Below are 11,313 nucleotides of genomic sequence, written 5' to 3' on the forward strand. Positions count from 1 at the left end.
ACCCTTATTACAGAGGCTACACTTTGATATTTTTTCTTCTGTTCTACTCTTAAAAAAACAAAAATGCGAAGCTCGTTCAGTCCAAGAAAATTGATTCCTTGATTGTATAACCCCTAATGGGTTACAATCTACAGTTTGAAACGCTCTAAGGCCTGGGCCGTGACTGACACCTCTCTGTTGGGTGAGGGCCTCTGTGAAAGCTGAGGTTCTCTCCATGGGGCTGATCCTCTCTCTCTAGGGCCTTGGGCCTCTTTCTCCTCTTCTGCAGGCTCTGCCTACATTTCCCTCTGCCCACATTTCCCTCTGCCCCTCAGCTTGCCAGGACACTGCTGGCTGCCATGTTCTCTCCAGCGGCACTGAGATCAGGCCCCTGGGAGTTCTCTGAGTGTGGTGCCTCACCCTGCCGCCCACCCCCCCACTCCCGCCCCCTGGGGCCAAGGAAGCCGGGAGCTGAACAGGTCCGGGGCAGAGGGAGTACTCAGGCTGTGTGGCCCAAGGCGGCTCCTGGGACAACGGGTGGCAACCACAGAGCCGAGCTGTGTTCAATAAATCATGGAGGCTAGGGCCTGGGGGAGGGGGAGGCCAGGAGGGAAGGGGGGCCGTGGATAAATAATTCATTAAACAAACAAACAAGGAGCCTGTAAAAGGGAGGATGGGGCACGCGTGTGAGCAGGAGAGGCAGCCGCCAGCTCCAGACATGAAATATTCACAGGTTCCACACCTTGCCTAGGGCCCATGCGTGTGTCCTGGTGCAGGCAGCCTGTCGGCATGGTCCTAACATGGGACCCTGGGTGCCAACAAGGAGCGGGATGTATGTGTCTTCTGACTTCAAGTGTGATGTGTGTGTCAGCGTGGCTACATGGTTCGCTAATGCCCTTGAGTTGACATGGAACAGCACACATGACTGACAGTAGGGAAGCTGGTTCACAGGACACGGGAAATTAGGATTCAGGGCTTGATGGGTGGGGTCAGAGCATCATAACCTCTGATTCTAGTCATGCCTTGAACCCTCAAATGAGTCCAGCAAGCTAAGAACCCTGAAGTGGAGAGGCATCTCTGGGATGTTATACTGGAGGTCTGAGTGCGTCCTCTGAATGTGCTTCTTTCTAGAAAAGCTGAGAGGGAGGCAGTTGGGCTTGGCAGTTAACAGGATGGGATTGGGTTCAAATTCCATTTCCACCATTCACGGACTGAGCTGGTCACCTCAGTTCTCTGAGACTGTTTCCTTATCTGTAAACTGGGGATAATAACACCCTTCCTCGAAGAGCTGGTTGTTATGAGGATAAAGATCCGTGTCTGGGAAGCAAGCACTGGGCACAGAATTTAGAACCCACAAGGTGCTTGATTGATGGAGGCCTCATCATTATTATTATCCCGAGGTCTGCCAACCTAGACTAGCTCCAGACTCTCTTTTTCATCTTTCTTCCCAGCCATTTCCAAACTTCTTTAATAGCTGTCATAGTGGGAGAGGTGACCTTGGGCTTGGGGAATAGTGATGGGATAGGAAAAGCTCAGATAGAATGAGGGGGAGTAGAAGTTACAGCCAAAGAGACGTTCACATCCTTGAGAGTGTGAAAAGAGAGGTCCTTGACCTTCTCCTCGGACGGACCCCAGAGCCTCTCTTTAGCCCCTAAATCTCTCCTTCAATCCACAGTCTCTTCTCTTTCCTGCCACCAAAATTGAGTTTCCTAGTAAGTGGCTGCAAGGGGACAGAAGGAACTGGGGTAGAATCTCAGAGGAGCACTGCAGTCCTCACCTCACCCTTCCCCAGGCCAGTCCCCACTGCCATAGCTCTAGCCTCTACCCTCTGCCTACTGTTTGAGCACTTCCCTGGCAAAGATGGCTGTGTCTGGGCAAAACCCAGAGAAGTGGCACCCCATAGTGGGTGGGGAGAATCCAGGCTGGAGAGAGCTGAAGAGGGCCAGGGTGGAGTACCTAGGGCCTCTTAGTAGGCCCTAGCATTCCCCAGCCCTCTCGTGTCCCCTGGAAAGGATCCGCTCCCAGTGGGAGAGAGCCAGCAGACAGGTCTGAGCTGGCCTGCTCCTCCACAGACAGAGGAAGAACAGGCTGGGGGAGGGGGCCTGAGATCTTGGTGGGGAGTGGTGGCTATAACCCCCACATCTCCTATGGGGAGCTGGGGCAGAAGGCACTGTGGCTTGGGCACAGCTTACCATAGCCTGGGGGCCCAGCCCTTGTCTCCCTTGGCTAGCCTGCTGCTACTTGGGGTGTCAAGGGTCTGGGCCCCCAGGTGTGAAGGTGGTGCCTGCCCACCTCTTCCCAGAGAGCCAACACTGGCTCTCCACTTCCCCTCCCCTGGGCTGGGCAGGTTCAGGCTAATCTGCACCAGAGCTTCACGGCAAACATTGATCTGTAATAAAACCACAATGTGTGTTCGGGAGAAGGGATTCCAGACACAGAAAAATCCAGACACATACACACTCACACAGATACACATGGATGCAAAACATACAGCTCTGAGGAGCGCAGACACCAGCAATCCTGAAAACACAGCTAAACATGGACCTCTACGCTGAATCAAAAGCATGATTAGCTCTACATGTACCCTCCATGCCATAAACTTTGTCCTTCAAAACCCAAGCCTTCTCTGACAGTTCATTTTCCCTCTGTTCCCATAGCACATTCTGCACAGCTCCATAACTGCATTTGCACTTGGCATTGTAATTATTTCTTGGCCAGTTTTTCTCCTCAAGTAATCTGAAGATTCCTTAAGGGAAGGGATCCTGACTTAGGCAAGTGTATATCCTCAGCATCTAGCATGAAGCCTGGTATTTATAGGCATAGGTGAGGTGCTTAATAAATAATTGTTGAATTGATGGACAGAATAATAAATGGATTCTGATAGTGAGACACCCATGCTGAGAATCCCTCAGAAGCACACAGCATAACTAGTACAAGCTACTCAGGCCTCTGGTCCTGCCTTCTTGTCTCCAGCTCCCCTGACCTTACTGCCTCTTAGCTTCCTCAAAGGCCCTCCTTTTTCCCTCTTTGCTCAGTGTGAGACCATGAATTTGAGTACCACCTGAGGGCTGGTAGGCAAGGTAAGGGTTAATGACACCTCATTAGTGCTTAATTGGAGGAAGGAAGCTGCCCTGGCACCAGACAGGTGGGCAGGCCTGCCCCTCAGCTGGAAGCAGGCATCCCGAGTTCCAGCACCCTGCCGGGCATGTGGGTGATTTGGCCCTGGAGACCCTCAACTCAGCCCAGGGCACCTCCCCCCACCATTTGCTTTGCCAATGTAGTCTCCAGGCAGTACAGACCAGCCCTCCCCATCTGTCACCAAACGTCCAGAGGGAGAGGCAGACTTCTTATCCTTTCTCCTTTAGCTAGGCTGTGCCCTCTCCCTCCCCTGGAGAGACTGGAGGCTGGGAGGAGAGGTAGGGTAAGGAACTGGACCACTGAGAGGTAGATTAGAGAGTCAGTGAGGGATAGATTTGGGATACAGACAAGCGACAGAGCTGGGGATGTGGAGATGTCTGCCCAATTTGACCTTAAATGAAGAGAATGCAAATGAGATGCAGACGATATGCAGATGAACGCGAGGATCTCAGAATTAACATTCCGGGTGGCATAAGCTCTGTACCCAGGACCCCCACGCTTTTGCCAATACTCCCCTCCTAACCGTCCTGGGCTGAGTGAGTAAAAGGATCTCAAGAAAAATAAGAGCTTGATTGGGCTAGGACTGCAGGACCTGGGAAACAGGGCTCTGCTCTCGCCTCCCCGCCCCCAACCCAAGCACCACCCAAGCTGCCATTGAAGCACAAGCAAAGACCACTCTCCACGTTACGCTCGGACGCACCGTCGGTTGCTATGGGGACCCCCTCCACGTCCAGGCCTGAACCAATGGGCATCACCACTGATGACCTCATGCCCCAGGCCCAAGGATTCTATTGGTTATTTGGAAGTCAGCGTGCCCCTCTCCAACTGCGTCACCGCTGGGGATCCCCCGACGACCCCAGCTGGTGTGGCCGACTGAAAGAAGAACGCGCTGGGAGCTCACAACTTGGCGAATGAATGAGTAAGGAAAGGAAGGAATTAGTGAAAGGGAAGAAGAAAAAACGGTGGGGTTACATTAAAAAGACCAAAACTTTAGGGTTTAGCCTCTGGTGGAAGACTTGAAACCCCAGAAAGTGGGGAGCAGGATCGAGGTCGGAGACTGGGGCTCTCGGGTTCTCGGAACAGCGACAAAGCTTGATGCGAAGATGAGGGGTTTTTGCATCATTCTGGTGAGACTAGGGCAAGCCCAGCAAATTGAGGGCCCCACCCTCGGCCATCTAGCGCCGGTGAGTTTAGGGGAGATCGGTGACGCCTCAAAACCTGCAGGTCCGCCGAGCCTCCTGGAACCACGCCCGGGAACACGCCTCGAGGACTTCTCATGGGTAGGGCCCAGTGCCGGAAGACCGCCCAGCGTCTTCGTCCTGTCTAGGCCCCATGAGCGGACTTGGCCCTCGCTTTCCTTGGAGACGCTCCCCGCAACTGAATCAGTTGTCCACACAGGGCCCAGGCTGGGCGGAAAGCGAGTGTAGGGAGGGGCTGGCTCGAGGCCTGCGGCCGGCGGGCCTGCGTCTTCCCCGCCTCCTCTCCCTCCCCAGCCCAAGTGCGTGGCGGCCCAGGTGTCCACCCTCACACCTGCAGGGAGCCAGGAGCCGGCGAGGGCCTGCCTGTGTCTGTGTCAAGTGTGCGCGTCTGCCTGAGAGAGAGGGCGTGTGTCTTGAGTGTGGGGAAAGCCGGTTTGGCCCCGCGTCTCTTTCGCACATGCGTTATCAGCGGCGAGATCCGCGCGCCGGCTACAGGCTCGGGAGCGAGCGCGCCGGGCTGGGTCCGCGAAGGGAGGGTGCCTGCGGTCGCTGGGAGCAGGATGAGAAGCCCGCAGTCCTTAATGCTGGTCTAACCAGTCATCCCCGGCCTGCGCCGCCTCTGGCTTCACTGGAGAGGGGCGGAGGTAGCAGTACAGTCGGTTTCCACGGCGACAGATAGACACCCTTCAGGTTGGCAGTAGAGACTGAACTCGAACACAGGACCGAAGACCGAGCCCATAGCTCAGGCTTCAGCTCAGACTTCACCCTCTTCACTCTGGCCCCTCGCCCCCGCTAAGAATCGTGTTTTGGGGTGAGGGCCCTGACACGAATACGCAAGCACATGCACCTACAGATATGGCATTTTATGAAAGTGGCCTTGAATCAGGGGGCGGGTCAACTCATGTAGGTGCTGCCCTCCGCCCCAGGCCTCAGCCAGAGCAATGGAAACAACCCAGAGGGACGGGGTGTGAGCCAGGTGTGCAAAGGGGTGGGGCAGGGGCTCGAAAACCTCCAGCATTTCGGCCTGGTCATCAGTCTCTGGACCTCTAGCACCCTCCGCCCGCCGCCCCCCCCCCCCCCCCCACGCGCATGTTCACACGCCGCCTCTTGCCGCCGCAGCCCCGCCGAGCTAATCAGCACAACATCCACCTATCGATCGTTGGCTGGGTGCCAGGCGGGCCGGCACCGTGCCAGGGGAAGCTGTGGGGCACCGGGGCGGGTAGAGCATAGCACCGGGGGAAGGGGCACCCCTTCTTTGGCTCCCCCCAGGTCACTGGTCAGTCTTGGGAGGGGGGCGTCATAGCTTTGCCTGCCAGAGGTGATAGAGACAGAGTGGGGCTGAGAGCTCCCCTCCTCGGCCCCACCCCCTCCTCCTTATAAAAGCGAAGAACAAAGAGGCCGCTGGGGAAGGAGGCTTTGATCTGACCCCACCTTCTCAGTTCTAGGCCAGGCACCGCCCAGGCTGCCCTTACGGAGTGGGGGGACACCCAGCTCTCAGGGACCCAGGCATTCTGAAACCCAGATGCTCTTTCTACTACCCCTTGCCTTTGCCCCAACATCCTGCTCGGTGCTGCCAGAGCTTGAGCAGTGCCCCGAGTGTGTGTGTGGGGGCTATCAGGAGCACCTGTCCCCTCCCCAGCCCAGGAAACCAGCTAGAGAGGTGGTAAAGGGTGCCAAGGTCCACAGCTGCTGCTGGCACCCACCCCACACTGCCCAGAGGGGTGCCCACTGAGGCCTGGCATGGATGGCTTGGGCACAGCTGGCATGGGGGTCAGGCCAAGCCACACTGAGAGCAGAGACTTCAGGGAGCTCCGCTGCTGTGCCACCCCCCACCCTGCACCCCGCTCCCCCCCACTCCCCTCCAGGGCCCAGTGTCAGGCAAGGAGCTAGAGGGCAGAGGGCAGTAGGTTGGAAAAAGCAACAAAAAGATGGGTAGTTGGTTTATTGAAGTCCAGACACTTACAAAAATATACACTGGCATGAAATTCAACCTCATGCTAAGTCCGTCTTCACAGAAGACAAGTGAGTGATCCTCTGGGGAGGCGAGGTGCTGCCCCAGGGAAGAGGCCCACAGGGCACTGGGGACAGATGGCAGGCCTGGGCTTCTTGCCTGACCTGGTCCAGCAATCCGCCTGTCCCCAGGTCTTCGCCTTGGCCCCCAGCAGACTCCAGCATGCCATCCCATCAAGTCCCTGCCTTCCTGGGGGCAGGGATTTGAACATCAAAGCCGCTGATGGAGACCTTATGTTTGTCTCGCCTCTGCTCCAAGGTGCCCAGGGCTGTCTGCTGTCTGTGGCTCCTCTTCAGCCTGTGATGAGGAGGCCAGTACCTGGAAGGGTCACCTCAGACCTCCCCCATCACTCTTTCATCTTGTCTGTCTGGCTTGGCACTCCCAGCTCAGGTAGGGGGCAGGGGCCCCTCTCCAAGGAGTCTTAGGAGGGCTCTGGTTCCTGGGGGTGGCAGGAAGGGTCCGCTTGGCTCAGAGAACTCTCAGGAGTCGCAGAATTGGAAACAGCAGCAGCAGCAAGAGACAGAGGGGACTGGGAGTGGCCCCTCCTTGCCACCCTGACGTGCCACTCTCTCCATGGCTCCCAACAGGATGGGCTGACTCAGGCTCTGTGAGGGGGAGGGGGTAGCACTGATGGGTCCTCCTGCTTCGGCAGCCTCCTTCTTGCTCTGCCCGTTAGTTGTTCACTCCCACCCCTTGCTTCAGGGTCTCCCGAACTAGCCAATCCCTCCCATAATCTACCACCTCTAAGCCCCAACTTGCAGGTCTCCTCCCAGGTGCCATTAGAGGCCACCAGTTCAGTGAAGGCCTTGGAGGGCCTTGCACCGGAGATGCCATTCCCACTGTGCAGCGGAGGCTCCCACACGCTAAAGGGGGAAGAAGAGGCCCCCCAGAGTCTAATGCTCCCAGATTCTTCCCACTGCTCCCCCCATTCCCAAGGGCGCCACACTAGCCAGAAGGGTTGCTCCCCTGCCCCAACCCACTCACTGTCCTCCTTGCAGCAGATAGACACCTGGAGCCTCAAGCATTGGCCAGGACTCCCCGGAGTTGGCACTGCTGGGTGGTGGGAAATTGGGAGGAAGAAGTTAGCATGGGCTAGTTTGCATGCTTCAGAGTCACTTTAAAACCCTCCCAGCTTCTCCTCTCTCCAGTTCTCTGGAAAACTTTTCCTTATTGTGGGGCTACATCTAGACGCCCACCTGTGTTCCTCCTCATGTCCCCTTGCCCGGCTCCTCTTCCTTGCCCTGTGTCTCTATCAGCTCACTCTAGATATCCCCCTACCATGTTCTGGACCCTTGCCCACTCCCCCCTCCTAGCCTGCCTTCCTTTCCTTTCCCCACCCCTCAGGCTCTCTGCCTTGACTGCTGGCAATGGCAGGTAGCCCCACTCCCCTCCCTGCCTTCCCCAGGAGGTGGCCAGGGTGCCCATCCTCACTCACAGATGTAGTAGTAGGTCTCTCCAGGCAAGAACTCCATGCCAAGGGAGAAGGGTGTGAAGCGCTGAATCTTCTCTGGAAATCGAACAGGGCCAAAGGGAGCGAAGGGGTGGGAGCACTCCCAGCGCTTGAAGGCACCGGGCCCTTCAGCCCGGCAGGCCTTGTAGCCCGCCCAGTCCACTACGTATAATGCGAATGTCTCGGGGCCCTCAGGGGGCCCTGGACTCTCATAGTGTGGGCAGATGATGTCTAGGTAATCCTTGAAGCCCAGCTCCACCACAGCGTCTCCTCGAAGCAGCCTGCAGGCATAAGGTAGTTGAGGGCAGAGGGGCTCCTTGGCACAGCACACCAGGGGCACAAGGATCAAAGATACCCCTTCCCAATGGTCCCTGCCAGCCAGTCCCCCACCCACTGGAGTGGGAGCAGCTTCGGAAGGTCTTTGAGTTCCCCAGACTGACAACTCTTGAGAGACAAAGAGAGTGCAAGAAATGGATGAGGTAACAGATGCACAGTTTCAGAGAGGTTAAGGGACTGCAGGGCCTACAACCACAAGGCTCAAATGTGAGAAGGCCACTCCCAAACCCTAGCTTTTGGGTGGGAGCTGCCACCCCTCTCTAGCTCTGATGCCCAACACAAGGCCTTGGTGTAGCACCTGTGCTTGACAGATGTTAGGTGGATGGCTGCAGTGAAGAAGCCGAGGCACAGAGGCGAAGGGCACGGATCTGGGCCCACAGTGCAGTCACACACCAGAGATGGAGACTGGGAACAGTATCCTCTTTAACTGATTCACAAAGAGGAAGGCTGGCTTTTTAAGATGTCAATTCAATGCCGAAAGAATGCCATAGTAAGAAAGAAAGAAAAAGAGTGGATGGTGGGAACCTCCCCTCCCCCTCGTTTTTTTGCCAGGACAACAAAGTGCCAGACTTGGAGCCCCCTCCACGTATCTCCCAATCTGTGGCCTCCTCGGGACTCCCTTCGACATCTTGGGAGACACCCGGGGGGGAGCCACTATGGGTGGGAAGACCTAGGACACGTCAACCCCTCCAGCATCAAGTAAAGCATGAACTACTCCCACCCCATGCTCATCATACACAGAGCCCAACTTGACTTATGAAAGGTCCCCAACTCTCTCTCAATGGGTGGTCTCAAGACCACGTGCATCTGGAGTTGTGATTAGGAATGCAGATTCCTGGGCTCAGCTCAGACCTGCTGGAACACAAGATGGGCCTTTGTTTAGTTCCGCGGCATCCCTAGTGCCTGGAAAAGTGTCATGCACAAGGAAAATGCTTAATAAATATTTGGGAATGGAATGAATGAGTCAGAAACCTCAGGGTTAGGGGGTAGGAACCTGAATTTTTAACCAATTTTCCAAGTCATTCAGAGGCACTGGTCTGGAACACAGAGAGGAATTCAGAGGTGGAAGACAACAGCAGCTCTCACCACACAGCATTGGTATTGTAATGACCTCTTCTGAAGCCTGCTCACCCAGAGGCCCTTGGGGATCCCAAAGGGCAGAGCCTAGGTCTTATTTCTAACCCCCAGCGCCCTAGCACAAGTCCGGGCACACCGTACACGCTTAATAAATGTTAGTGACTGAACAAATGAACAGAGTCACAGATTGTTTTAAGTAGAAAATCAGAAAGGAAAACATGGAGAAAGCAGAGAGAGGCAAGGAGAATTGGGGAGGAGCATGGAAACAAGAAAAAAACATCCGGGTTCCAAGGCAGGCAGATCAGGAGACAGAAAATAGTAGTTTATATCTGTACAGCCTTTACCTCCTGGACTCACATGACCTCAGTCTACCTGACTTCCCAGGGTACCAGACATTATTACCCCATTTTACAGATGAGATAACTGAGGTTAGGGAGGTCAGATGACTTGCCTAAAAGTGACTCAACTCTAGAAGGGCAGGGCCGAGACTGCATAGAAATAGAAGGACTAATAATGACTGAGATGAAAGCGTTCTAGAATGAGCTCAGGAGAAAAAGCGAGCGCCAAAGGGGAGGCCAAGCCAGCAGGAGAGTAACCCTCTTTCACAAGAGTAACCAACCCCCCTCCGGCACCCCGCAAGTCCGCTCGCCCCAGCTTCGGCCGGCCGGAGGAAGGCTGGGGATCCCCAAGACAGAAGCGAGGGGGGCGGGGCTCGGAGTGCAGGCTGAGGTTCCCCCAGCTCCCGGCTCTGAGACCCCAACGACTGCCTTCGGGGCTGGGGTCCTCCGCTCGTCTCCAACGCGTGCTGGCGAGCACAGGGGACCCCAGGCGCGCCTCGCCCCTCCCTCCTCCCCCGCCGGCTCAAACAAAGGATCCCCGGCGCGCGGCCGGGTCCAGGCGGCGCCGCGCACAGAGCGAGTGTCGTGCGCGCGCCCGGCCCGGGAGCGTGCAGGCCCGGCTCGCCGCCCGCCGGTTTCGGCCCGGCTACCTGGGGTTACTGGAGTTCCAGTAGACCGCAAGGCGGAGGCCACAGCCCCCTCGGAGAGGGGAGCTGAGGAGCACGGCCCAGAGGACAGTCTGCAGCAGGGGCTGCAGCCGCATCGCCCCCTAGGTCTGGTGTGGTCTGGCCCGGCCCGTCCCGGTCCGCTTCGCAGTCGCGGCGAGAAAGGTACAAAGTGCAGAGGAGGTTGGGGTGGGGCTTGCGAGAAGGGGGGTGGGGTGCAGAGACTCACAGGCCACGCCCCTGGATAACTTTTCACCAATGGGGTCGCGTCTCCGCCTCTTTATTCAAAGCCAACTCTTGTTAACCTTCTGGGCGCCGCAGCGCTCTCCAGCTTCGGCAAGCTGTTGCTGAGGTTGGGCCCGTTTCAAGGGGGTGGCAAGGAGGGACATAGTCCCCTGTCTAGGAGTTGTTTTAGAGAGGTCGTGTCTTTCGTGCTGTGTTAGTACAGGGTGCTTCCCTGGTGGTTCAGGGGTAAAGAATCCGCCTGCAGTGAGGGAGACGCGGGTTCGATCCCTAGGTTGGGATGATCCCCTGGAGAAGGAAATGACAACCCACTCCAGTATTCTTGCTGGGATAATCCCATGGACAGAGGAACCTGGCGGGCTACAGTCCATGGGGGTCGCAAAGAGTCGGACTGAGAGACTAAACAAAAACAACAATATAGTGTGTGTGTGTGTGTGTTCAATTGCTCAGTCGTGTCTGACTCTTTGTGACCCCATGGACTGTAACCCGCCAGGTTCTTCTGTTCTTGGGATTATATCGGCAAGAATACTGGAGTGGGTTGTCATTTCCTTCTCCAGGGGATCATCCCGACCCAGGGATTGAACTCGCGTCTCTTGCGTCCCCTGCTTTGGCAAGTGGATTCTTTAACACAGCACCACCTGGAAAGCCATAATTCAGGGTAGAAAGCCTTATTAAATCTTTGGAAGATTTAAATATGGGCCCACGCCTCTCACCCAGAAAGAGGCAAGTGAGGCGCGGGGGCAAGGATCCATGAAGTTTGTCCAGCCATCGTAGGCACATTGCTCCTTTTTCTTTGCACGTCTAGAGATACAGCGAGAGGAAGGGACAAATCGCCTCCCGGGGACCCCTCACCCCACCCTTTACAGAGCCTCAAGTG

At 56.3% G+C, this 11,313-nt stretch overlaps 1 protein-coding gene across 2 annotated transcripts; it reads right to left on the reverse strand.

Annotated features, from left to right (window-relative positions):
- Positions 1-6,243: 6,243 nt before the first annotated feature.
- On the reverse strand, positions 6,244-10,367 carry EFNA4 (ephrin A4). Of its 2 annotated transcripts, none has more exons than XM_061120655.1 (4): positions 10,179-10,367; positions 7,763-8,058; positions 7,312-7,377; positions 6,244-6,932 (listed from the first exon to the last, which is right to left on the reverse strand). In XM_061120655.1, the coding sequence occupies exons 1-4, from the start codon at positions 10,289-10,291 to the stop codon at positions 6,796-6,798; spliced, it is 612 nt and encodes a 203-aa protein (XP_060976638.1). In that variant the 5' UTR covers positions 10,292-10,367; the 3' UTR covers positions 6,244-6,795. The 2 variants fall into 2 exon arrangements, with proteins under 2 accessions (XP_060976638.1, XP_060976637.1); XM_061120654.1 differs by having other exon boundaries at positions 7,312-7,380.
- Positions 10,368-11,313: the final 946 nt, after the last annotated feature.

Source organism: Dama dama, chromosome 20 (assembly GCF_033118175.1).
Source record: "Dama dama isolate Ldn47 chromosome 20, ASM3311817v1, whole genome shotgun sequence".
NCBI lineage: Eukaryota > Metazoa > Chordata > Mammalia > Artiodactyla > Cervidae > Dama > Dama dama.

Bases quoted from the DNA above. Each gene is read 5' to 3' on its own strand.
- EFNA4 (XM_061120654.1), bottom strand. From the start codon at position 10,291: ATGCGGCTGCAGCCCCTGCTGCAGACTGTCCTCTGGGCCGTGCTCCTC. The intron at 7,381-7,762 runs GTGAGTGAGGAT...CCCACCACCCAG, and splicing joins AGAGACCTACTACTACATCT to CAGTGCCAACTCCGGGGAGT. The intron at 6,933-7,311 runs GTGAGTGGGTTG...TCCCCCTCACAG, and splicing joins TATCTGCTGCAAGGAGGACA to AGCCTGAGTCAGCCCATCCT.